Source organism: Phascolarctos cinereus, unplaced genomic scaffold (assembly GCF_003287225.1).
Source record: "Phascolarctos cinereus isolate Bilbo 61053 unplaced genomic scaffold, phaCin_HiC Scaffold_726;HRSCAF=1367, whole genome shotgun sequence".
Lineage (NCBI taxonomy): Eukaryota > Metazoa > Chordata > Mammalia > Diprotodontia > Phascolarctidae > Phascolarctos > Phascolarctos cinereus.
Window position 1 is genome coordinate 340,110,190 of NW_027556098.1, and position 26,975 is coordinate 340,137,164.

Consider the following 26,975-nt stretch of genomic DNA (forward strand, 5'->3'; position numbering starts at 1 on the left):
TAACACAATACTTTATATTTTATTTAGCATCTTTTATTCCAAGTACTTTAAATGGGATTATCATCACTTCCAATTTCCAAACCAAGGCACTGAAGGCAGAAAACTTGAAAGCCATTTAGCAGCTGTGAAGCAGTAAATTTACTACACCAGGAACAAGAATCAGAAGTATTAACAGAGTCTTCAAATTTCTAGAGAAATTTCACTAGGAAATGAAATAAATGGACATTTTCTCTTTTATACACAGCAACAGAAACACATATCAATTATCAAATATCACATTTATGGCTCAGACTTTTATTAATAATAGAGCTTCAGCCACCAAACAGCACTAACAACGAGGCCTCTATGGAAAAAAAAATATGTAACAGGTCGATAGAAATATCTGATGGGGAAATTAATGTACTTAATCCAATTATGTAACCAAAGCAAATGATATTCCTAACCACAGCAAGTCAGAAAAATGACAAAAATCCCTGAAAACTCTAGCTACCTGTTACTGATTGTTATAAACGTGAAAAGAATTCTGAAGGGTCTGGAAGACAGCCCTCAATTCTGTCTGATGCTCAAAGGCTCATTTTGCTGTTAAGGCCTACATACAATAACTGCTTGGCTAAAGCTTACAGCCAGACTGGCTTCAATTCACATATCAATAACATTCACAGATCCAGAAGATTCTGGAGAACCTGCCTCAGAGCAACACAGGCCAAAGCACGGACATCGGCCGGGAGGCTCAGCACTGAACGGATCAGCTTCTTGATGATGGTCTTCAGGCACTGGTAGGCTGCATTCAGGTCTTGGTCAAAACTCTGTCCCTCTTGTTGCCGGGCCATACGACTGCAGATGTTTCTAAACTCAATACTGTCCTTTAAAAACAATTAAAGAAAGAAAAACCAAAGGTAAGAAATACATGCAAGGCAATGACGTGAAAATGGACTCTACCAAATTCACATACTGACCAGGAGAAGGGTTCTCAACTTTGGGCAGGGAGGGAAGAGGGTGCGAACTTGTATTTTTGTTTAATAATTGTATTTCAATATAATGGGCTTCCTTTGTAATCCTATGTATTTTATTTTATGTCTTTAAAAACAGTTTTCTTAGAAGGGTTCATAAGATTCACCAGATTGCCAAGGGTGTCCATGACACAAAAAAGGTTAACAATCCATGACAAATAGTGTATTTCTTCAGGGGCCTTATGGGACAATTTATACTCCTAAATTTTTTAAAAATGTATTCTAGGGATGCCCATCAATTGGGGAATGGCTGAACAAGTTGTGGTATAATTTTGTAATGAAATATTATACTATAAGAAATGACAAGCAGGATGATTTCAGAACTGATACAGAGTGAAATGAGCAGAACCAAGAGAACATTACATATAGTAAAAGCAATATTGTACAATGAACAACTGTGAATGGCTTGGCTGTTCTCAGAGAGACAATGATCCAAGACAACCCCCAAAGCACTTGTGGTGAAAAATGATACCCATCCTGAGAGAAAGAGTGGATAGCATCTGAATACAGACCAAAGCATACTATTTTTCACTTTTTTTAAATTCGCGTTTTCTTCCACAAAATTACTAAGATGAAATAGGTTTTATGTGACTGCACATGTATAACCTATATCAGATTGCTTACCGTCTCATGGACAAAGAAGAGGAGAGAGGGAAGGATAAAATCTGGAACTCGAAACTTTTTTAAAAATGTTAAAAATTGGGGCAGCTAGGTGGTGCAGTGGATAGAGCACTGGCCCTGGAGTCAGGAGGACCAGAGTTCAAATCCGGCCTCAGACACATAGCGCTCACTAGCTGTGTGACTATGGGCAAGTCACTTAACTACAATTGCCTCATAAAAAAAAAAAGTTGAAAATTTTTTTTACATGTAATTGGGGGAAAATAAAATATTTTTAAAATTTATTATGAATATTTCAAATACTATCTCAAGATATAAATAACAGAAAATAGGGATGGATAAAGACTACGGACTTCTATTATATACAACTTGTTTTTAAATATGTATTAATTTTAACAAGGTAACAGAAAAACAGCTGTTGGTAGCATCCCCTTCTCAACTGTCTGATGCTCACTTCTGAGTATTTTTAAATGTTTCATTGACATCAACTTTCCTTCTTTTCTTTTTTTTTTGTTTGTATCACTATTACAAACCCACAATACCTCCCTAATCTCCCACCCCAAATCCTCCCCCTTCCAACAAAGGGTATACTTAAGAAAAAGATAAACACATTCCTGACTGTCTGGAAATTTGTCTCATTCTGCACCTATAGCCTGTCTATCACTTCTCTGCCAAGAGGTGGGAAGTATGCTTCATCATAGGGTAACTATAATTTTAGAGCTTGGGAGAAGGGGGAAATATAGACATGGCAGTGGCTTCATTTGCTGCTTCTGTCCCATGACCCAAGAGCACAAAAATTTGTCTCCCTCCATACTCAACCACAAAATAAGCACTTATTAAATGTGCTTTTTGACTGAATTTGACAATTTCACCAATCTGAATCTGAGAAGCAGACCAAACCTCCAAACAAAAGGAAATGGGAGTCCAAGACTTTGGTAAGTAAGTGGACTTTCAGAACAGAGCCAAATGATGAAATGTGTAGCTAACATGTGCCTAATAGCCAGGCTCCAATAGCATTCATCACCCAAATAAGACTAAAATGCCTTTAAAAATAGATACCGAGCTCCTAACACAATTCTAAGTTTTATTTAGAGAACCTCAGAGAAAGCATCTTTGGGGAAGTCAGCACACACACACACACACACACACACACACACACACACACACACACACACACCACAAAATTCAGCTGCTGAACTGTATTGGCCCCTCATGCCCTGGGGAAACTTTGGGTCTCTGTTGAATTCTGCAAGACTCTTTATTTTACTATTTTGGTATTTCCTTCCAATTCTGTCTAAAATATATTAAAGGTCAAAGAAAACAAATTAACAAGGGATGCCTTTCTGTGGGACTATTAGGACCCAAGACAGAAAAAGAAAAACAGGTGATTGTCTCTCTTCCTTTCCATAATCGAGAAAAGCCACGGTGGGGGCCCCGGGAGTCAGAAATGACCTCAAGATGAAACCCCTACTGTTTTCATTGCAGAACAATGGAAGTCCACAGAGAAATCACTGAAGGAACCAGAGTATTAACTGGCCCATACTCTTCTGTTAGAGACTCACATAATAAATATTTGTGATGATTTCATTTAAAGTGTTTTCCATTCAGCCCAGGAGCATATCCCTCCCAACAGCTTTTGTTTGTCAAATCCCATATGTTCACCCAGGCAAGTTAATATCCTAGATGGTGATGAGAACCCCTTGCCAAAATTAGAACTCCCTGGCTTTTCCCCCCCATTTTGATCAATCTAAAACCTGGGTTCAAAACATCCAAATGTTGATGAAAATTTCTGAGACTGATTATGAGATGTTGAGCCATGAGAACCCTAACACACAGCCACCCTTGATAAAACATGGTGAGCTGAAAAGGTGTTCTTCCTGACGTCTCCTCCAGCTAATCTTTTTGGTACAAGGAAGTAAATCCTCAATGTCGATCTCAGAAGACTTCTGTTTTTCTTTTCTTTTTTTTTTCTCATTGCATTTTTGTTATCTTTTGTTTTATATCACACACATTTCCCCAATATACTACCCCTCCCTTCTCTACCTCCCTAACATGCAACCCTTATGAGAAGCAACTAGCAAAATTAACCAAGATAGTTAATTTCACATTTCCATGTATCATTCCATACCCACAGTATCCCATCTCTGCAAAATGTAGGGAGGGACATCTTCTGCTATTCCTTCTCTGGGACCAAACTTGATTATTATTTCACAACATCCAGTTTCAATTATCTTGTTACTCATCGTGTATATTATTTTCCTGATTCTACTTATTTCACTTGGCATCAGTTCACATACAGTTTTACTATGCTTCTTTGTATTTACTATATTCATTTCTTCTAACCTGGTTAATATTCTATTACATTTGTTTAACTATTCCCCAATCACAGGCATCTACTTCGCTTCCTATTCTTTACAATTACAAAAAAAAGTGCCTCTGTAAAATTCTGGGATACATGAAGACCCTGCTTTTCATCACTGAGCCTGCTGAGGCGTATGCCTGGCAGGGCTAATGACTTTTTGTAACACTGACTCTACCTTCTGAAGCAGGCCACAAATATGACACCTTTGGTGAGCTGATCAGGAGTAGCTAAGAAGAGCCGCTGTGGCCGGTGCCAACAAACACGGCACTGCAAAACTGTGAATCATTCGCCCCTTTCAACATAAATGTTAGCCCATGGGCATAAGCCCCAGATCCCGGCCTGCAGACCAATTCTCAGATCATCCCCATCACAGACACAGGCTCTCAAGCCAGCACCCTCTCAAGTCAGGTCTGATGTTGAGATGAAATGAGGGACTTACAAAAGGTAAAACAGTCCCACTTTACAGATGGGGAAACCAACAGACTGAGAGGAAAATCATCTGCCTACAGCTGGTTCTGATATGCTATGGATGTCAAGAGGCATACGGAAAAGGAGAGAAGAGGCTGAATATTGCAAGCAAGAAGAATGGATATTTTGCCAGTCTGTGGCTCGATTTGAACTCAGGCCTTCCAGACTCCAGGCCCAATGCTCTATCCACTGTGCCACCTAGATGCCTCTAATGGATCTCAGATCCATCTTAAATCTCCAGCTCCCTCTTCTTCTGCTTTGTATTTCTTTCCCTAGTAACTTATACAGCAATCCTGAGATAGATGTTCCCAGCCTTGGCAGCTAACTCATGAAGATAAGAGGTCACTGAGAGGTCTAGGGGCTGGCTGTCCAATGGGAGTGCTTCCTGCAACCCTGTCTTTCTCAGAGGAGATCACCACCAGCAACAGGCAGTGCAGCCCATGCCTAGCTGCCCAGAAGAAACGGACCTGAACCGAGCTGCTCGGTCTAAAAGAGGTCCTATTATTAATCCCTTTGAGGTAGAACCTAGACTCTGGCCAAGTTTTGTTTGAGGAGGTTTTCCTGGAACAACTCCAGATGAGAGCCCTAGATGGACTACTGAGAAGAGCCCAAGAACATTTTGGAGTCAGTTCCCTAAGGGAACCCATTATGTGAGCCCAAAGCAAGAACCCAATAGTAGGAAAAGGGTGCCCCCTATTGGACATACAAATTGAAGTAAGCTAGTCAGACCCTGCCTTCAGGGAGTTTCCATTCTAACGAGGGAAAGGACAGGATGGGGAGAAGGGACCGCTGCATAGTGCGACTCATGGCAGGAAGAGAAGAATATGGCTTCATGAATGTGTTCAATTCAGCAAACATAAAAGCATCATACTAGGATACTAGGGCAGTTGGGTGGCACGGCACATAGAGTGTTGGCCCTGAAGACTCATCTTCTCGAGTTCAAATCTGGCCTCAGACATATAGTTGCTATGTGACCCTGGGCAAGTCACTTAACCCTGTGTGCCTCAGTTCCTCATCTGAAAAATAAGCTGGAGAAGAAAATGGCAAATCACTCCAGTATCCTTGCCAAGAAAACCCCAAATGAGGTCACAGAGTCAGACATGATGCCAAACTCCTGAACATGAGATGCTAGGGACACAAAGCCGGAAAACTGCAACAGGCCCTGTCTCAATGAGCTTCAACTATTCAACTGCATGGATTCTTAACCTTTTGTGCGTCATAGACCCCTCCTGACAGGCTGATGAAACCTACAGTCTTCTCAGAATATTTTTAATTGTGTACAACAAAATAAATAGCATGAAGAAGGAAACCAATTATACTGAAATACAGGCATCAAAATATTTTTAAATGAGTTCACAGCCTCCAGGCTAAGAACCTCTATTCTATAGGGATACGGCATATACACAGATAGGTTTAATGTTAGGAAATAAAAGAATCAAGCAAAGTACTCTAAGAGAGTCCAACTCAAACATCTGGGTCACCAATCTATATAGGGACCCTTATTAATTTTTAAAATGCAGCATTATCTCTGTTCTGCTGTCATTTTTGTTTACTGTGTTCCCTATTCCCCAACCCACTGTAACCTGGTTTGGACAATGCTGGGAAGTGTCACGGGCCGGGTGTTGGCCAGGAGCTTTGTATTTGGCCCCTCTGCTCTAGGAAAATGTGAGAAGGGATAGATTACTTTCAGCTGAGAGGATCAGGAAAGACTTCCTGGAGGTGACACCTAAGCTAGAGCTTGATGAGAAGAATCTTGGCAAACAGTGTAGATGAAGGAATGTCTTCAAGGCACAGAGAACAACCTACGTGCCCAGCAGAGACATGGGTATGAGAGATCAAGAAATGACTATCCTACTTGGCTGGGCTGTAAAATGAGTAAACAATCACGAAATAAAGCTGACAAAGTAGGTGAACTCTAGGGAGTCTTAAATGCCAGGCTAAGGAGTCTGCATGCTATAGGCAAAGGGAATCCTCCAAATATTTTCTCACCACGACTTCTAATTGGTCTTCTAAAAGGGGCTCTGACTTCACTGTCCTCCCTTCCCAACCCTGTCTCATCTATCAATCAGTTCAAGTTCTGACCACCCTCTGCTCTCTAACCCCTGCCTACTTGTCCTTCTGGTTGTCCCAACCCTGAACCATCCCCACCAGCAGCCTCAACTGGAGAAAGCACACTGACGAGTCCACTACAAACTTACGTTACCTAATTTCACCTGGGCCTTCACTGCCATGATTGGCCCTCTATGGAATTCCTTACAAAGCCTATGATTTCACACTTCTTCTTAAGCCTCCCACACCAGCCAGCTCCATTTTCTTTCTTAATACAAACCCTCCACTCATACTTTACTGATCCAACGTATGGTCCTGACCAATTTGGCTTCCAACCCTTTAGGACAGAAATTCCTTAGGAAATAAATATACTCAGCTAAGGCTACTTAATCAGAACTCAAGATGAGATGGGAGTAAAAAGAAGCCGACAAAACTGTAGGTATACCATAAGCTGGCTCTGCCCTGTTGGTCCATCACTGTGTAAGTTGTGTAGACTTTCAGGAATTTAATACCTCAAATGCCCATGAAAAGAATATATGTGTACATAAACACACACACACACACACACACACACACACACACACACACACACACTGGAAGCCTGCCTTTGAAATGGGCTGCCACAATTTCCCTCTCTGTAAAATGGGGGTTTAAAAACAGCACCTACCTCCCAGAGTTATTTGTGGGAATCAACTGATACATTATTTGTAAAGCACTTCGCAAACCCTATGGCATTATGTAAATGTAAGTGAACACATATAAGATATGTAGCTGTATGCTTCTATATTTCCTAGATATATATAGTATGTGCATATGTATATGTGTATATTTCTAGCTGCCTATTTCAAAGGCAATGTTATCTGGTGGACCTAAGTTCTGGTCTATCTATCAAAATCTTTTCCACTCCATTGTGAAAACCACCACTCTGGGAGCTCATTCTACATTTATTTTAAAGACAGCCCTAGAACTGTATTAGGTGCCAGGATAGCAGACCTTGTCTTTAAAAAAAAAAAAACCACTGGCATTTACATCCTAATCAAATTAGCACACAGGTTTTTTTTGTTTTTTAAATAAATAAACCAAACCCTATTCTGATAACAATCTGTTTCTCTCACTATAACCCATCTCTATGGATTTTAAATCGAGGTGTCCAAGCCTGATGCTCACTGCCCGCTACTAGGCACACTTCTCTGGGAATTTTGAACAATGAGCTCACTCACTTACAATCCAATACATGACCTCAAACCAAATATGGAATCCAAGTAATGATCGATCAAATCCCCTCTTTCATGCATTCTTTGCCTAGGTTCTCAGCTCTGAGATAAGAGGACCTGACCGTAGACTCCAACACACATACCCAAAAGATAACAGACGTGCTATACCAGCTCTGACAGGCTGAAAGACAGGCCCACACCAACCAAAGAAAGAAACAAGAAAAGGCATCAAACTATTTGAGTAAAGCTATTTAAACTCTCAGAGAGTCTTACCTGCTGCCCATTTGCCCCCCGCCCCATTTCCTCTAAACTGCATGGTGAATATGCCACAAGATCAGCCAGCTGGATAACTCTACACCAACAGTGACTACAGAGTTGACCTTGCCTAAATATAATTCCATGTTTAACCCAGGTGTACATATGGATGACCCCGGCTATGCTCTATCCACCCAGTCCTAGGAGGGATTAAAAATGCAGGGAACCCACAGTCGTTTTATCTATCGCCAATGAGCTTCAGAGGTCATTAATAGTTTAAACTTTTTTTTTTAAATGGAGAAAACAAAAGCCTAAAAGCCAATAAGGGTTCAAATTCCTTTCTTCTTGACCGTTTCCCCCCCCCAACGCTAAGAAACTATCATATAAATTATGGAGTCTGAACCATAATGAAATATCACCCAAATTTAACAGTCAGTATATGGGCCAACACTTTATCTTTTCAGCATAATTTAAAAGGGCTTGGTTAGTTGAAAGAACTTAAATGATAGGCATCCACAGAAGCAAAGCCCCATGAAAACTCACCCAATCTGAGAGACCTCCCAGTTTGAAGTCACAGGCCTAAATGAGCCCCCGCTTCTGGATGAATTTTTCTAGGCACCTATTTTACATGTAAGTTTATGTGGATTCCCAGGACATTTCTTAAATAGGTTGATACTTCTGTAGCCTGATCCCCATGTTTTATGAGAGAAAGGTACTCCTAGAATTCATGTGCAGCAAAACATTATATATGTATGTGTGTGTTTATTATATGTATATATATTATATTAAAACATACACACACACACACACACACACACACACACACACCACCCCCAGATCTTGGATAGATCCTCTCCATAGAATGTAAGCTCCCTGAAGACAGGAACCATTTCATTTTTGCCTTTGCATTTCCAATGTCTGGCACATAAGTATTTAATAAGTACCTGCTGATTACGAAAGTTATATGGAAAACACAGACAAGAACGCACAGGATAAAAGGGCAGAAGTAGACTGTGATTTTCAATTCAGAGTGAGAAACCCACATTATGATCATGAATCCATCTAAATAATCCATGGAGATGGCACGTGACCCTGGAGTAAAGGGACGTAGGTTCAAATCCCACTTCTGACACTCACGATCTGAATCAGAGGACAAGGCATTTACTTAATGATAGCTAACATTTATATACTGCATAATATCTGCTAGGCACTGTGCTAAGTGGTTAACAGTTATTATCTCTTTTGATCCTCACAAGAGCCTTGGGAGGTAGGTACTATTATCACCCCCATTTTACAGATGAGGAAACTGAGGCAAACAGGGGTTAAGTGACTTGCCTAGGGTCACTGAGGCCACATTTGAACTCAGGTCCTCTTGACTTCAGGCCCAGCTCTCTAACCACCGTGCAACCTGTTTGTCCTTAATCTCCCGGTGCCTCAGTTTACTCACCTCTAAAGGAGTTAGACTAGATAGCTAACATCATGACCTTTTCCTCTCTCAAAATGAATGCTACCCCATCTAGGAACATATTCTGGGAAACTTAAAGAATGCAGAATTTCTTCTACAGCACCCTATGATGACCAAAGTCACCACCCTCTATTGTCAAAGAGAAATAATGGGGGCAGCTAGGTGGTGCAGTGGATAGAGCACCAGCCCTGAAGTCAGGAGGACCTGAGTTCAAAGCCGGCCTCAGACCAAACATGTGACACTAGCTGTGTGACTCTGGGCAAGTCAACCCCAATTGCCTAAACAAAAAAGAAAAAGAGAGAGACAGAAATAATGAGGAAAAAATTATTTTTAAATCAGCTACTAAATATGAATTCCAGAAGTCTCCCTCAGGTGACGGAATCTGTAATCGGCATATCTGAACCTAAACTTGATTAGAAGAGAGGCCAAAGTCAGGCACATCAACACTAGGGCTGGAAAAGTCCAACTATGGTGAACTGTCCTGAGTCACAGGGCCTGGGTTTGAATCCCAACTCCGTTTAAAACTGTCCCTCCTCAAGTTTGTTTCCTTACATACAACATGAGAATATTAGACTAGCTAGCCACTAAGGTCATTTATAGCTCTGAAGCCTGGATCTTTTGACATTCCCCTTCCATGGGAGTGAAGGCTGTGCCTGAGAAAGGTCTGCCTCAAGAGTGGGCTATGGCCATGTGAGAGAACAGCCTGCAGGGCCCCATGATACTGCCCACTGGGGCAGCAGCAAACCACAAGGAGAAAACCCTGCCCAGGGACAGTGACTGAGACCAGCAAAGAGAGGAATCTGCCTATTCAGAATGGGGACTCTACACAGCCACTAGGGAGAAGCTGCTCATTGGAGTGTCCTTCACACTGGTGTGTCGGAGGTTCTATTTCATTTTCTTTGATCTGTAAATAAAACATCCTTCTTTAACTTGGTGATATGCATGCTGGAAGGGGAGACAGGAATAGTTAAGCAGGTTTCCAAATTCTCAAGATGGTACCGTGGACCAGAAAAGTCAGAATCAGCTGGAACCCTCTGGGTCAAGAGGGCACCTCAAGCAAGAAGCTCACATGGGTAAAAGTAACCTATAATTAATACTAATACCTGTTAGGGTTATTTCAAATATTAGCTAGCTGACTTTTTCTGTGCAATGGCCTCATGTATCTCTTCTGGATCTTGAGGATATTTTTGCAACTCCTCCCCCGCCCTGTCCCTCCCAAAAGGAACAAGGCTAGATTGTCAATGAAGTAAAATTTAGTTAATGTCAATGAAGTAAAATTTAGTTAATGTCAATGAAGTAAAATTTAGTTAATGTCTTATTCAATTCCAAAAGCACTTTAAAAAAAAATCTTAAGAATCAGAAATCTTTTAGTCATTAGGGTAGAAGTTTTCTGGGTAGGTTAGGAGAATAACTCCATCTCAAAGGACAGGGAATACTAACTCTTAAAGAAAAAATCAAACGCATAGTCTATTAATTTTTTAAAAAGCTTTAAAGATCTAGTTTGACACTTCCAGCTAGACAGTTTCATTATAACCCTAGAATAATAGCACAGCTAATGTGACTGCTTAATTAACATCCAAATCCCATGGACTCAGAGAGGGCCTCCATGATTTTAAAAAAGAAAAAGAAGAAAAAAAAGAGGTGTACTATACTTTAAGTAGTAAATTTTTAATTCATTTTGTGTCAGGTAGAGTGAAAGTGAAAGATCATCTGTCTGACCAACATCTTGAAAAGATCAGAAGGGAGAATTAAATGTATAAAGACCACATGTTGACAAAGGCAGAATTCTCATTGAAGTTAATTTTAGGATTTCACAGTTTGATTTTGACTTTGTATTGGAGTAAAAAAAAAAAAAACACCACACAAAAAAAACACAACCTTCTTTGGAATACATCTCAAATTATATCAATGTATAACATTATTCAAATATTTTGTACAAATATTCACACATAAGTTGAGGAATTTACAAGCCTTCCCCCCCTCTACTCTTGATCCATTTTTAAAATCATTCCTTGATCTGCCTAAATTACAAATCAGTCTGTACTTCCTTTTTGTTTTTTTAACAACTCAATTCAGTAAACATTTATTGAGAACCTATTAAATACCAAGTACTATGCTAGGTGCTGGAGGATACAAACAAACAGACATAACACACACTTCCTATTTCCCTGGAATTTAGAGTCTCTCTTGCACATGACTATTTTATCCCATTTGGAATTCCAAAGAATTCAATTAGTTTCCTACCATAGATAGAACCATTTAACTTTGGGGTAAGATCTAGCCCACACCCTTTATGAATGAGGAAACTAAGATTTGTGACTTGATTCACAAAGTCGGAAGGCAAAATTTTCTCAATCACGTAGGCCACTGATATGAGCTAAACTGGTCCACATTAGAGGCTGATATTGACAAACAATGTCTAATAACAGCATCACATTTAAAACTACTACCCATACCATCATACAGGGAAAAGCTACAAACCAGAGATGGAAAAGGCATATAACATTCTAAAATATTTCTCCCAAAGAGGCATGATATAACTGGGTACAGCAAATTAACCCACTGAACTGGCTGAAGTCAACCTCCAGGTAAACTTAACTGGCTTCAATTTGATGATATTCCTCATTGATGTGCATATCAAATGTGCCCAAATGTGGTTTCCCCAAAAAGTGTATCAAAGGCTCAAGCCAAGTCATTTTTGTCAAAAATGTTGTGGGGAACTGAAATTTCTTTTTTGTCATCATATATCATCCAAGGTATGGCTGAGCAAAACATTCTGGAGAGGAAATGATTTCCCTTGACTTCCATATATCATGAACAGCTTTTTTTCCCCCTCCATTTTCTTGGGATGGGTGAGAATCCTGCACGATTCACATTACTCTCTGAGGGAGTCCAGTGGATTCCTTCTACCTATCTATCCCTTGAGCTTACTCTGGGAGCAGTTTCTTGTAGAAGAAGAAAAAAGTGGTTAGATTTTCTTCACATTTCTTCAGTGATCCAATGATCCTTCACTTCTCTTTCCAAGTTCTATCTTCTAGCTCCATCATCAATGCTTGTAAGGTTTTCAACTCTTTTTCCAGCCGAGTTGTTTTTTGGTCTGATTTTCTGCCATTTTTGCCAACTGGCGTTCCAGTTTGAAAATTTTATTTCCCATTCATTCTATTCCTTTATTCAAATTTTCCATCACTTTCTCCATGTTATTGACTTTTATCATTTTGTTTTATTCTATTTTTACTGATGACAAACGACGATACCATTATAGATGCCAGATCCCTCTTCACTGATGTCATTACATTTAAAGCGTTTATCATCCAAGTTCATGTGTCGTATGTTGTTAGGCCCAGCTTCATTTCTTGGACTGATACAGTTAATTTGTTATTTTCCCTCCATTCCTCGAATTCTCTCCCTCCTCATCTCTGCCTTCTAGCTTCTTTCAAGTCCCACCTTCAACAAGAAGCCTACAAGAAGGTATTAATGCTAATGCCCGTGCCCCACCCCCGGACCATCGACAATTTATCCTGTATATAACTTGTTTGTACTATTTGCTTCTATGTTGTCTCTTTCATTGGAGGGTGAACTTCTTGAGAGCAGGGGATTTTTTTTTTTGCCTTTATTTGTGTCCCTAGCATTTAACAAAGTGCCTGGCAATTAGTAAGCACTTAATAAATGCTTATTCACTTGACTTCTTATAGAATACATAGTATTTACTCATCATTTGGGGGAGTTTTTTTTCCTTATGTTTGCTCATGTCCTTGTCCTTTCCTTATCTTTGAGGCTTTCTTTTTGGGGGTTCTGGGGTTGCTCCTCTCCTTTTAATTTATCTTAAGTATTTGGCATTTTATTTCATTCACACGACAGAGGCTGCAGTGAGCTCATCACAATTTCTCACTCCTTCACCTTATCAGACTCTATTAGTTTGTACTTTCTTAGAAAGCAGATAAATTTTCTTCCAGAAATGATCATATCCCAATTTTTATTCTTTTGCTGTTTCAGAGCTCCTTATCTTCCACCCATAGGCCCAGCTACTCTCCCCAGAGCATCTCTCAAAGCTGATAATCAGAGGATCAGCAGTAGAAAAAGGAAACTCTCCCCCACGTTTCAGTAATGGTACTTGGTTGTACTAAGCAGCAACATATTCATTAGAAAGACTTCTCTGAAGCTCCTTAGCAAAGTTAAAAATAATCCTGGGCTGAGGTAAGACACACTAGAATCCCTCATGTGATGTGGGAGTACATAAAATGGAAAGAATGCTTAGAGGGACAACTGAAACAAATCATGCTCCCAGCCATATTACACTATAACCTTGCATAATTCATAAAATTTTCATGGGATCGGAACTTCACAGAGCACAAAGTGGTCGTCAGTTGTGTTCCTTGAACCCAAGGTCAGTCCTATATAGATAAGCAGCAGTGCGTTAATAAAACACCCAATGAAGAACTCCCCAAAAATCTGCCAGTCACCATAAAAAAAAAATCATTGTCCACAGGAAATTAAACATTTTTACTTTGGGATACATGCAATGCAAACTCCCCATATTCTCTGTGTTTCCATGTACTTGCTTAGGGAACGGTATTATTTTTAACTTAAAAAGCCCAATGAAAAAAGCAGTCTGTGATGGGTGTCTGCATGATGACAACTACCCCCTATTCAGGGATGCTGACTGGGTAGCATGACCACTCCTAGAATACACTGCTGTAGCATTCCCACCAAGATCCAGCTGACAGAAAGGTTTTTTAGGGTTTTCTCATAATAGCCTTTTCCAATCATTTGTATTTTGGAAAGCTGGTGGGTTTTTTTTTTTAATTTTTTTGTACTGCTTTTCATATCATTCATGTCACAGGGAATTATAGAGCTATAAACGAGTTTCTTGTAAAAGTCAGTGCACACATGGAAAAAACACACCAGGCAGTCTGTGGTGAGCCACTGAGCCTCTTTCTAATACAGAAAACACAAGTTTGTCCCAAGTACAGAGCAGTCCTCAGGGTACAGAGAGGGTTCAGATAGCGTAACCATGAGCGTAGATTTCCTCCATAGCTTCATAATGATTTTTCAGAGACACAGTTCCCAAGTTTACAGAAATTGGCCTTGCTCCTCAGAAGTAAAAACTTACCACACTTGTTATCAATGTCTAAATTTCTCCAGGCAACAGGAGGTTCACGCTTACAATGTGCAAATAACATCAGCAGTGAGTTTGGAAGCCAGGGTCCAGACCTGATACTCAAACTGAAGCACAAAGCAAGCAAAAACTACCAAGGATGGATGGATAGATGGATGGATGGATGGATGGATGACTGAGATACTTGGGATCATAGAGGATGGTGATATACAATGAAAAATTAAAACTCTTCTGCCTACTAGTGACAACTTCTTTAGCTCTTTCATAAATCTGTCTTCAGAACACTTAGAAGTTTTGGGATTGGGAAAGGGTATACATATTACAAAGAGAAATTCTTCTTAAAATGATTTTACGATCGACTCTTATCTTCTGCTGTTGTTGAGTTCTTCAAGTCATGTCCAACTTTCCATGACCCCATTTGTGGTGTTCTTGGAGTGGTTTGCCGTTTCCTTCTCCAACTCATTTTACAGATGAGAAAACTGAGGTAAACAAGATGAGGAAATGGAACCAAACAGGGTTAAGTGACTTGCCCAGGGTCATACAGCTAGTAAGTATCTGAGGCCAGATTTGAACTCATGAAGAGGAATCTTCCAGACTCCAAGCCCAGTGCTCCATCCACTGTGCCACATAGCTGCCCCAATTACTTGTCCACTACATAGATTTGTCACCGGGGGCAATTTTCAAAAAACAAATTAGCTTCCTTCTATCATCTTGCACACTTCTGGGCTACCTGTAACTTTGTAAATCCTTAGTAAACAGGTTTACCAGTTACTAAATAAATCAGTTTTCCTTTTTCTTCTTGGATCTGGGTCTTTCATTGGTATAAAAGCCCTGGTGAGAAATGCCCACAACCCACATAGGTCAGTACCTGGTCTGCAAACTCAGGGTATTAAGAGAATTACCTAGGCAGCACTTCCTAAACTGTGGGTCAAGACCTACAGGGGGTTTTTGACCTACAGTTTAAGAAGTGCTGAAGGGGTGTCGAGTGAGAAAAGTGTAAGAAGCCCTGACCTAGAGTATTGAGAATTTAAATGGCTTGGTTTGAATGACACAGACATTGTGTGTGACGGATAGGACTTGAACCTAGCTCTTCCTGATTGTAAGCCAAGCTTTCTATCTACTGGGCCAAAGAATTTTGTTTGGATTTAAAAAAAAAACTATAATGCATCATTACCCACTTTGGGAAGTATCCAGGAAGGCTTCATAGAAGACGTGGAAAATTAACTGGCTTTAAAAGACCAAGTAGGAATGCAATAGGAAAGAAGTGGAAAGACATTTTGGGCAATAGAGACAACATGAGCAAAAGTATGATGTTATAGAAGCCTTTTTTCACCCATAAATAACCTCTTAGGAGGAAATTTGGTTGACTTTATTTTAGAGAAGGAAAGAGAATAGAACCTTGCTAGCAGAAGGCTCACTACAAGAGAGCCTGGGAGATACTATAGATGCTGCCAGGCTGGGGCTCTGCCCTCCAAAAGAGAAAATACCATAGAGAGGAAAAAATAAATAGAGAAGATCTAGGAGTGAGATGCTGCCTCTGCCCGCTAAGAAAAAGAGAGGTCTAAAGAAAAACAGAATGCTCTGGCCTCTGGGAGGCAGCCAGAAAAAACAGCACCAATGCAGCTAGCTCCTGGATTGGCCACCAAAAGAGCAAGAGAAGTCCTGTGGGGGTCATCCCGACAGCCTGCTCTCTTAACTGGAGAAAGTGTTCTTAAATCTGGGGTCCATGAACTCAGTTTTTAAAATTAGTATTTTAAGCTCTTTAAAATTAATATTTCAGTAACTGTATTTCCTTTGTAATCCTGTACATTTTATTTTCTGTTTTTTAAAAACCTTATTCTGAGAAGGGGTTCAGGACACAAAAAAGATTAAGCACCCCAATACTAACATCTACTAGAACTGATCCTCAGCTTCCCCTGGGAGTTAGGGAAGAACTGCACCTCTGACACTGATGCTCTATGCCAATTTCATAGTCATCAGGGATGCTGCCCTCACTTTAAAGGTGCAGGAAAATTTTGAATCAAGCAGTTTCAGTGTTATTAATAGAAACTGTCTCTCTGATTCAGCAACATGGCTGGATTTCCCCCCTTTAAAAAACCAAACCTATTTTTATAGCCCTCGTACTGTATATTAGGCTCCCTTTCCAAAAAGCTAGAATTTATCGAAGTAACTGTGAACAATGACAAATACTGGCAAGGAGGCTCCTACCAGGGGCCAATCAGAGAGGCATTAAATGCATCCATCCTCTTTAAAGGGTACAGCAGTTCTGAGATTGAAGGGGGGGCAGAGCTCTGAATAGGAGAGAATGACAAAAGCCAAGAGCCAAGACAGATATTTGGCACTCGAGAGGTCACAATCATCCTCACTCAGCGGTAAAGGAAAAGAAAGCCTTGGCCCAATGTGCTTCCAACAGCTGCAAGCTGAGCCCATGGTCAAATCCAAATTACAGGCAGGTTCCTCCTTGCTTCCCAAGAATGCCCTCGCTTGCATCAATAACCCTGCCGATGATCCTTGTCCCCCTTTCTTCCCCAACATAAACATACAGTTCTAACTCACTGGAGTTCAGAATACCACTGGGAAAAAAAAAACTCAATTCTAGGGTCAAACATCACTCATAAAACAAGGATGGATGGCTCACATTTCTATTTCAAAAGCACTTTACAGTTTACAAAAGACTTGTCACAACCCTGTAGATAGGGCATATATTATCTCCAAGAGACCAATGACAGGACTGTTTCAAAGGGGTTAAATGACCTGCACACAGTCATATGGTTAATAAGAATTAAGACCCAAGTCTCTCAACTCTTGGTTCCATAAATCTTCCTTTCATACCAGTCTTCCTGATAAAGATGGAAATCCAACATCAAAGCTAGTGAAGATCTCCTAAATTTATGATTTCAATTGAATCTACTGAATCCTAGGTCTGTTAGAATGCCTTACTATGTACAGTCTCACTTCCCCAGACCTAAATTGGCCAGTAGAACTATCACCAGATTCAACCTTAGTCTGGTATTCCATTAAATAATAAAGCTATGACTTCATATGTATAATGGGTATCATATTTCTTGCCTTCTCGATAAGTGGGAGAGGGGGTGAAGAAAAGGAAAGAACTTGGAATTAAATTTTTTAAATGCATAAATAATACTAGGGAATTACTGGAAGCTATGACCCTCCAAGTAGAAAGCCTTGCCTCACATATGGACCATCATCAAGGGACACTGACCCAGTCATTGTGTTTGGCTGCCCCTTTGTTTACCCACTTCCCCTCAACCTCTACTCACTTTGCTAAGGTTGAAAACACAATTCTAATCTCTTTTGTCATTGTTTAGCATTTCCCCTGACATAAAGGCTGTGTCTTTGTCCTTTGTCCCATCACAATAAGTAGTACGGTCTTGAAAGGGAGTATGGTACAGGAGAGGTAGTGTCAAGAAAGTGCTGGTAAATATTTAATAACCAGCTCTCAGAGGAAGGGGGGGATGTCTGCTTTTAAATTTAATCTGCATCATTAACATTTTCTCTATCGTTTTTATAAGTCTAGAGCCAGGACTTCTTAAACTTTTTCCACTCAGGATCCCTTTTCAAGTTTTGGCAGTGTTCACTGGAACTGGGTGGCTTGAGGGCATTCGAAGTGCAATGTGAGCATGTTTTGTGTTCAGAACCAAGGCTACAGTGAACTTTCCTGATGCAACACAGGGCAAGCACTGCCAGAAACACCTTCGCATTCGTTACCCATTCGATTTTTAATTAATTTTTGGTCAATGCGAATTCAGAACCTTTTACTGTTGCCGAATTTTTCTCAACCCCATATTGGGTCAAGACCCACAGTTTAAGAAGCACTGGTCTAGACAAACAACAAAACAGTCATTCAAGACCCGATTTATAGCATCTGCCAATTTCTAAGGTGTAAATGTTCACACTGAAAATGTTAACAATCAACTCTCCAGAGCCAATATACAGCTGGCTCCAGCACACCCTGAAATGCAGGAAGACTAGCGTCAAATCCTATTTCAGATGCTTACTTGCTGTGTGATCCTGGGCATGTGTCTCAGCTTCCTCATCTGTGCAATTAGGGGATTCACTTAATAGCCTCCAAGGTCCCTTCCAGCTCTGTATGTGTGATTCTCTGAACATTTCCCCTCATTTCTGTAATATAAGTGGGGCCCAAGGGTTCCCGTCTCTTTCTTATCCCGCTTCCTAAGAGCAGAGTAAGTAGCTAAGTGGTATGAAAGAGGTGATTAACACCAATCATTTAGGACCACAGGTTTCTCAATAGTAACTGAATATACAGTCTCCCACAATCTGGAGAGCATGGATGGTGGACCAGTCTGACAGAACCCTGTGTCTCAGGGAGATTATTTTGGTAGCTGTGTGAACAGTGGATTGGAGAAAGGAAAGACTGAATGCTAGGAGACTAATTAGGAGGCTAATTACTACAATAGTCCAGGTAACAACACCTAACTCAGGGTAGTGGTGGTGTGGAGGAGACTAGGCTATGAATGAAGAGGAAGGACTTGGAGTAGCATCAATTAATTAAACTTGGCCACTGCAGCTTCAGTCTTCGGGGTAGGGGGCGAATGCATTAAGATACATCATGATGAAACTCCAGGGGGAGACTTCCTGGTGGCCAAGATGAAACATTTCAGAATCAAAGAGTCAGAAGTTGGATAATTAAAGCATTAAAGTGTTAATTTAACAGAAGTGAATTATATAGATATACATGTATGTTCCATATATGCGTTCTTTTCTATCTCGCAGACTCCTCCAACAGAATGTAAACTTATTAGGAATAAAGACTATTTCATTCTTTTGATTTATACCCCACCCCCAATACTTTAGCACAATGCCTGGCAAATAGCAGGATTGATTAATGTTATATAGTATACCATATTGAAATGACTGGCATTTCAATGCCAGTCACCCATCAGGTAATACTCACAGCTCAGTTAACTGCATGTGCCCTCAACAAGCCTTTGCCTTTTTAAATAAAAAGCACTGGGCCAGAGACAAGGTCCTCTCTCATTCGTTGTGGTGGTGGTTACTCCAGCCAGTTAAGGAACTCCAGATTTTCCCTCTTAGAATATAAGCTAAGAAATTATCTTGGGGTCATCTCCAGTCATCCTGATTTATATCTTGCCACTGGTCCCAGACAGCTCCAGAGGAGAGAGTGAGGCTGGTGACTTTGCACAGCCCTGCCTCCCTTAAATCCAGCTCATTTGCAAGCCATTCTGATGTCGTGGTCCTCTTTGAGGACAAACAATAACAAGAGATCCTCTAGTCTACCTCCCTATCATAAAGATGAGAAAACCAAGGGCCAGGGAAATTACAGACGGCATGGGGTAGGAGTGGGCAAAAGCAAGATGGATTTGAAATCAGAGAACCTGGGTATAAATTTTAGTTCTTCCACCTGAGACAAATGTGACCTTGAAGTCATAACCCCTCTATACCTTAGTTTTAAGAAAGGCAGTATGGTGCAGTGAAGAGGACAGCACTGAACCAGGGTTAAAATCCCAATTTTAAAATTTTACTAGCTACATGACTCCGGCTGAGTCACTAAATTTCTGTGCCTCAGTTTCCTCATCTGTAAAAGTCAGACGGTTGGACTCCACAGCTTCTGAGGTCCCTTCCAGCTTTGTCTATGATTCTTTGATCCCAAGTGACTTGCTCAAAGTCATAACAACACCAGTGAGATTCCAACCTGGGGCCTCTGAATTGAAGGTAGCTCTCTTTCCACTATATCATATAGCTTCTCTTTTAAAGATTGTTATTTCTATCACCTCAAGTCTCTTTCTCATGCTTGTCTTCAGTTCTTTCAACTATTCTTGTCCCCCTACTACCCTTTAAAAGAGCCCCAAATTTTCAGTGCCCTTCCAGAACAGAGTAGGATATTCCAATTTCTCGTGATTGGTCTGACCAAAGCAGGGTCATTTGGAGTCCAATCTGATAAACAGGGTGGGTAATGAAGCTGAGCAAGTGCAATTTAGAGGAACGTGAACTTCTTTCCAACAAGATGCAACGGTAAAATAAACAAGGCCTATTATCTCCTGTAGCTGGCCCTGAAGACAATTCCAAGAGAGGGAAGTTACGCCACAGTCACACTGTTAGAAAAAGCATACATCTTCCCAAGATGACTTTGCAAATAATAAAATAACTCACTTTTATTATTATTGCTTATATAATAACTAATATATTTATCATACATAATTACTCTTTTATGTAATAACATAATTGATGGTTATTTGTTAAATAACTCATAGCCTTGCTCTATAAAGTCCAATTTAATTCCAAAAAGCAGACAGTCTGGGTATTGGGATCACAGGAGAATAGATTTAGAGATAGAAAGGACTTCAGACATCATCTTGTCCAACCTTCCTATTTTATAAAGGAGGTCACTAAAGCCAAGATGGGGTTAAGTTACTTGCTGAAGGTCACACAAGTAGTAGATTCAGAATTTAAACCCAGATTTTCTGACTTCAAACCCACTCCTACTAAACTTGGCCATCTCTCATTATTTTACCTAAAATGCAGGTATGGAAATCGAGGCCCAGAGATATTTAGTGACTTGCCATGGTCAACAGTTAATACTAAAGTGACAAAGCTGGGCCTGGAATCAGATCTAGACCCCTAAAATCAGGACTTTTCCCATAACACAAGGATCTCTCATAATACTTATCTGGATATTTAAGTTTGGTGTTTGATTTCTAATTTATTTTATTGTTTTTTATTTTTACTTTTATATTTATATATCATTATTTATTTATATTTTATTTCATTTTTAATTTATGGAATAAAATAGAATTTTAAAAGATCTGTCAGATGCCTTCCTTCTAAAGTATAAGAGCAGCAAACCCTGGGTATTACAAAATTCTTCTCATGCTATCACTTGGCTTCCTGTTGTCACATGTATTATTTAAAAAGCCCTTTGGGCACGTTTGACAACCAAGACATTTGAAGCAATACTGTACTTAAAATCTACAAGCTAGAAGATACCCTGGAATTATTTAGCCGAAGCCTTTTATTTTAGCTGAAGCCTTTCATTTTCCAGGTAGGGAAACCAAGGCCTAAACAAAGCCTCAAAGTGAATTAGTGGCAGGACCCAGAGTGACTCCTAAACTAGAATTCTTTCCTTTATGGAGATATTGCTGTGCTATGTAGCTGCTCTGCTCAGCAATATTTGGTTAAGCAGTTTGCAACCCTGAGAGGGAACAGGTGCCATACAAAGACAAGCTCTTTTACTTAGCAGGCATTTAATATTAATATTCACACTTCAACACATTTGGCTCAGCCCTTCTAAGACTGCTCAATAAGCATTTAGATTATTGACTCAGTAGGCCCCTGAGCCCAGGAGTGAACCAGACAAGTAGTGAAAATAAATGTAATTCATGGGTGTGAAAAAACTTTAAAGAAATAAAGATAATTTAGTGCGGGAAAACATTCAGGTGATTTACTAATCCCACCTGTACCACAGGAAAGCACTTATTAAATCACAGAAAGGTGAAGTTGAAAGAGGCCTTTGAGATCAGAGGCCAACCTTGTGTCCTGGAAAATGAGGAAACTGAGGCAAAGTAAAAGTAAGCCTCTTGCCCAAGATCACACAGTTTAAATTAGCAGAATCAAAACTTAAAACAAATGCCCTTTCCAACTCACCAGAAAATTTAATGCCTGGCATTTAAGTGCTATATAAATGGTTTTATTATGATATTAAGTGATGACCTTGATCAACTATTTCCAAAAGCACACAATAGGGGTGACGATCTCAAAACCTGAACCCAGGGACCTTTCCAATCCACCACAAAATTCAGTGCTTGGCACTCAGCAAGGGCTATATCAATGTTAATTATCGTCATTATTTTTGTCTTTTTTTTATTATTAAATGATCAGGTTGGCCAACTGTTTTCATACCCAGAAACATATAAAAGGAGTGATGATTTCAAAATTTGAACCTAGGACCCCCAGAAAATTAAGTGCTTTATAAATGTTAATTATTATTAAGTTATGACTGGCCATTTTCATATTCAGAAGTACATAAAGCAAGGGTGTTGATTTCAAAATTTTAACCCAGGACCCTTTCTAATCCACCACAAAATTAAGTGCCTGGCACAAATACAAATTACTATTATTAAAGGCCCTTTCCAATCCACCACAAAGATAGTAAGCGCTATGTAAATGTTGATTAATATTTTACCATTATGTGATAAGTTTGGCCAACTGTTTTCATAACCAGAAGAACACAGCAGAAGTGATGATTTACACCCAGATGGCAAAAAAGCAACAAGGTTGATTATGGGATCAATTCCCCTCTGCTCTGGAGGTCCAACTGTATTGTGAAGGATGGTTCATACAGCAGGAAAAAGAGGACCAGCCTGGGCAGGATACCCTCTTCCCTCTAGCACACACACACCTACATATGCACAAACACATGCACGCACATACGCACACTTTTCCCGTGCATCTTTTCTCTACTCTTCCTCCAGAATGCTTTTGCAATGAAAATTCCAAACCTGTCACTGCCTTCCTTCTCTACTGTGGCTTAACCTCAGTCCCCCACTTCACGCCAGCGCTGCCCCTCGGCCCCGGTCAGCCCAGCCTTGGCTCCGGGGGACAGGTCGTGGATGCCTCTCTGGGTGCGGCCGTGGCTGGAAAGAAGCGGGAAGTGGGGCGAGGGGAACTTACTTTTAAGTAGATGGGGAAGCTCAGCTCTTGATGCAGGTTATTCAGGATCGTCTGCTCCACCTGGAGAAGCTGCGAAGTGGACTCGACCACGCGGGCCAGCACGATGCGCACGGCCACGCGGGCCAGCGAGCACTGACCGGGGTTCCGGGGCGCGGATTCGGCGCCCCCCTCATCTCCCGGCTTCGCCTCGGCTGAGCCCTCGGCCTTCTCTCGGTCCTCTCCCGGGCCTGGCTGCCCAGGGGCTGCAGCCATGTGCTGGGGGGAAGGCTGGCCGTCTTCTCTGTCCCTCTGCTGCTTCAAGAGCCGCAGGATCTGCAGGGCCATTATCTGGTGGCTGATGGAGGCCTGGAAGTGCGTCGCGCTGTTCATGGCTGCCCGCGTTTTTTCTGCTCTATTTCTCGCGCAGGTGAGGAAGGAGAGGCGGAGGGGATGATTGAGGTCAACAGGGTCACATTTTCCGCCCGTTTCCTTCCTGCCAGCCTTGCCCTGCACCCTCCGAGTGCGCTCCTTTTCTACGTGCTTGGGGCCGCAGCCCCGCCCCCTCGACGTGTAATCAATCACTTGTTGGTTTGAGCTCCTCCGCGAAGACCTAAAAGCCCGTGCAGTGGAAAGCGTTTCTTTCCTCCTCTTTCCTTAAGAAATAGGTAGTTGTGCGCCCTATGTTATTTGTACACGTCTTTGGGGATGCGCAATGAAAAGGAAATCTTCTCCTTCGGGAGAATTTATAAGGCCCTGTGGAGTGTAAAATAGAGCGCCAAAGGGCAGAAGGGAAACTCAGAAGCGAATCTGGAAATCTAAACCAAAAGGCTATCATTTCTCTCCTAGCTACAGAAGTTTTTTGGGTTTTTTTTTTTAAGGAAATCATTTGCAGCAATGCAACATTGCTACAACTTGTTTGCTTGTTTCCAATAAATGGGCTTTCACTGGGTTCTCTTTGGGGTTTCATGCTCCATTTGCAACTCAAAGCCACATCCGCGCCGCAGTGGTAATCGGGAGTTTAAGGAAAGACGTAGGTTTGAGGAGGAAAGAAGTTGGAAATCTGAAAGGGGAAAGAGCCGCACCTGAACTAACTCTAGAAGAAGCATTCCTGGCACCAAAGAGTAAGCCAGGGGATCCTATACGTTTTTGTAAGAAGTTCCCAAAGGACTTACGACAGCAAGATTTGATGCTAAATCCATTTCTATGCTGCGAACCCATGGGCAGCTGTACAAATATTTGCTGTTTTTAATTAAGTCTAACATTGCTACTTCCTTGATATAAGTTAGGTCAAAGGACCGGCAATTTTATGCTTTGGTAGATGAAGGAAATCAGTGGTGTGTGTTGGTGTTTAAGAAAGATGATAGAAAGCAAGAAACACTTTAAGGGAATAGACGGGGAGCCCCAACTCGGGGCAAATCTTTCTCTTCCTGGTTCCCTGTTTTCCTTTTTTTCCCCCCAACAGCTTAAGTGTTCAATTTAGAAAAGGGCCTTAATGGTCTTTGCTAGGAATAATTTTATCTAAACTTGCAGCTTGCTCCCAAATTAAATTTTAAGGCATGTTTTTCATGTTCTTTGAAAAGACCAAGATCATTTCTTTGATCAGGGTTGTCGGCTCACATTACCATTTTAATCACATCACTGCAAAAGTCCCTTCTTGTTCAGCAGAATTAGGCTGGACAGATTCCGATTTGCTGACTGTGATTACAGGGCAGTTATCTTTCACGGGATCTGTTTTGCAAAGCCACAATTTTTGTCTATGGCACATCCCAAGAACCAGATTGTGCATGTAGCTGTTTTCAGAGGAGTAGCACAAAATGTTTCAAAGTAGCTAATTAGTCCCTACAATAAGAACCATATGAGTAGTTTATAATCCCCCGCAGGCACAGCAAAGCTAGAGTTAAAAAAAAAATGGGGGACAAAAATAAAAAAAGATGGGACGAGCAGATTTAAGGCTTCATGGAAGGTAAAACTTTCTTTTAATAAAAAATTAGAGCAGTCTAAACGTGGAATGGGCTGCCTCCAGAGGTTTTCTAGCAGAGGCCTCTTGACTCCTTATAGATGTTCATGGTTAGGTGTTAGTTCTGCTAGGTGACCCTTGGGGTGGTTTCCATCCGTTAGCTTATTTAAGTGGATGAGGAGAAAATGAAAAAGCCAGAGAACAAGATCTCATGTTTCCAGTAGGAAAGATGACTGGCCTTCAGAAAAATAGTGGTCTCAAATGGAATCTGAAGACACTCGTGAGCTGAAAAAGCCCAGATTAATGAGTGTAATCAATCTAGAGGAACTGCCATTTAATATAGGAGAGGCAGCTGAGGGAAAGCAAGTCTGCCTGATAAGTCAATCAGTCTCTATGAGCCTCAGTTTTCTCATCTGGAGTGGGGAGAAGGGTGACAATTATTCTGCTATCTCTGTGGCCAGGTTGTTATGAGGATAGCCCTTTGTGAAGTGCTGTACCAAGGTGAGTTATCATGAGGCTGGGCTGTTGACCTCCTCAAAGAATTAAACATGTTTCTAGCTCACTGAACTAACATGCCAAGGTCCGCAACTCACCAGAAGACAGCACAGAGGGGAAGATGAGTATGTGTCCTGAGAAAGATGAGTGTTAATGAGGTAGTAGCCCAGTGGGCTGTGTTAGGAAAGCTTGCAGACTGCTGCTTCTTAGAATTACCTTTCTCCGCACTCCCGGATCACCCCCAAGTAGAGCAAAAATGGCTACAGATTACTCTTTGGGGGCTATCCCACTCACTTCTGGGAGCTATTTCTCTGGCATGTTTCTATAACTTAGCAGGAAAGAGGAAAGGGATTGTGAGATGGTTGGAGGAAGGAGGAAAGGAATACTGGAAAGAATGAAAGCCCCCAAAAAGTGAGAAACTATTCCCAGTCATTAGGAAAGTGAATACAGTGACAAATCCCTAGCTCTCCCAAGTATGGCAAAAGGTCTTGCCCCTTGTAATCCAAAATGACAGAGGGTGGTGGGTGTAATACAAAAAAGTTTTTAAAGAAATCTATATTACAGGTGTGGTGTAGCAGGGAATTCTTGTTAAGTTGGGAGGGGAGAGGTTACAGTGTTGTAAGGGTAGCACCTACTTCTTTAGACTGTTTCAAGGATCAAATGAACTAGGTGGCAGAGTGGATAGAGCGCTGGACCTAATTGGGAATCAGACACGTAGTAGCTGTATGATCACTGGGCAAGTCACTTAACTTTTCTGCCTCATTTTCCTCATCTGTAAAATGAGGGTAATAAAGCACCTCCCCTCCCAGGGTTGGGGTGAGAAACAAATGAGATCATTGTGAAGTGCTTAGTGCAGTGTCTGGCATATATTATGTGCTATATAACTGTTAGTTATTATTCATCATTATTATTAGTATTGGCTAAAGTGCTTTGTAAACCTGAAATACTATAGAAATGTTAGCTATTAAATGACTTTTGAGAGTTCTTTGGACGATAAAGAGATCAAATCAGTCAGTACTTAAAGAAATTAATTCAGGCTGTTCACTGGCAGGTCAAATACAAAAGCTCAAACTTAAATACTTTGGCCACATAACAAGAAGATGGGCATACGAAAAGACCCTGATGTTAGAAAAGATCGAAGGCAAAAAGAAAAGGGGATGACAGAGGATGCTATGGATAGATAGTGTCGTGGAAGCAATGAACATGAGCATGGACAGACTTCAAGAGATAGTGGAGGATAGGAAGAGCTGCATACTGTGGTCCAAAGGGGCATGAAGAGTTAGACAACAAAATAAATAAATACAAGGTCACTTGCAC

At 40.8% G+C, this 26,975-nt stretch overlaps 1 protein-coding gene across 1 annotated transcript; it reads right to left on the reverse strand.

Moving 5' to 3' along the window:
• Nucleotides 1–23,811, reverse strand: DLEU7 (deleted in lymphocytic leukemia 7). Its single transcript, XM_020969987.2, has 2 exons — nt 23,228–23,811; nt 1–863 (listed from the first exon to the last, which is right to left on the reverse strand). The coding sequence occupies exons 1-2, from the start codon at nt 23,594–23,596 to the stop codon at nt 657–659; spliced, it is 576 nt and encodes a 191-aa protein (XP_020825646.1). The 5' UTR covers nt 23,597–23,811; the 3' UTR covers nt 1–656.
• Nucleotides 23,812–26,975: the final 3,164 nt, after the last annotated feature.

Bases quoted from the DNA above. Each gene is read 5' to 3' on its own strand.
- DLEU7 (XM_020969987.2), bottom strand. From the start codon at position 23,596: ATGAACAGCGCGACGCACTTCCAGGCCTCCATCAGCCACCAGATAATG. The intron at 864-23,227 runs GTAAGTTCCCCT...TTGTTTTTAAAG, and splicing joins GCTTCCCCATCTACTTAAAA to GACAGTATTGAGTTTAGAAA.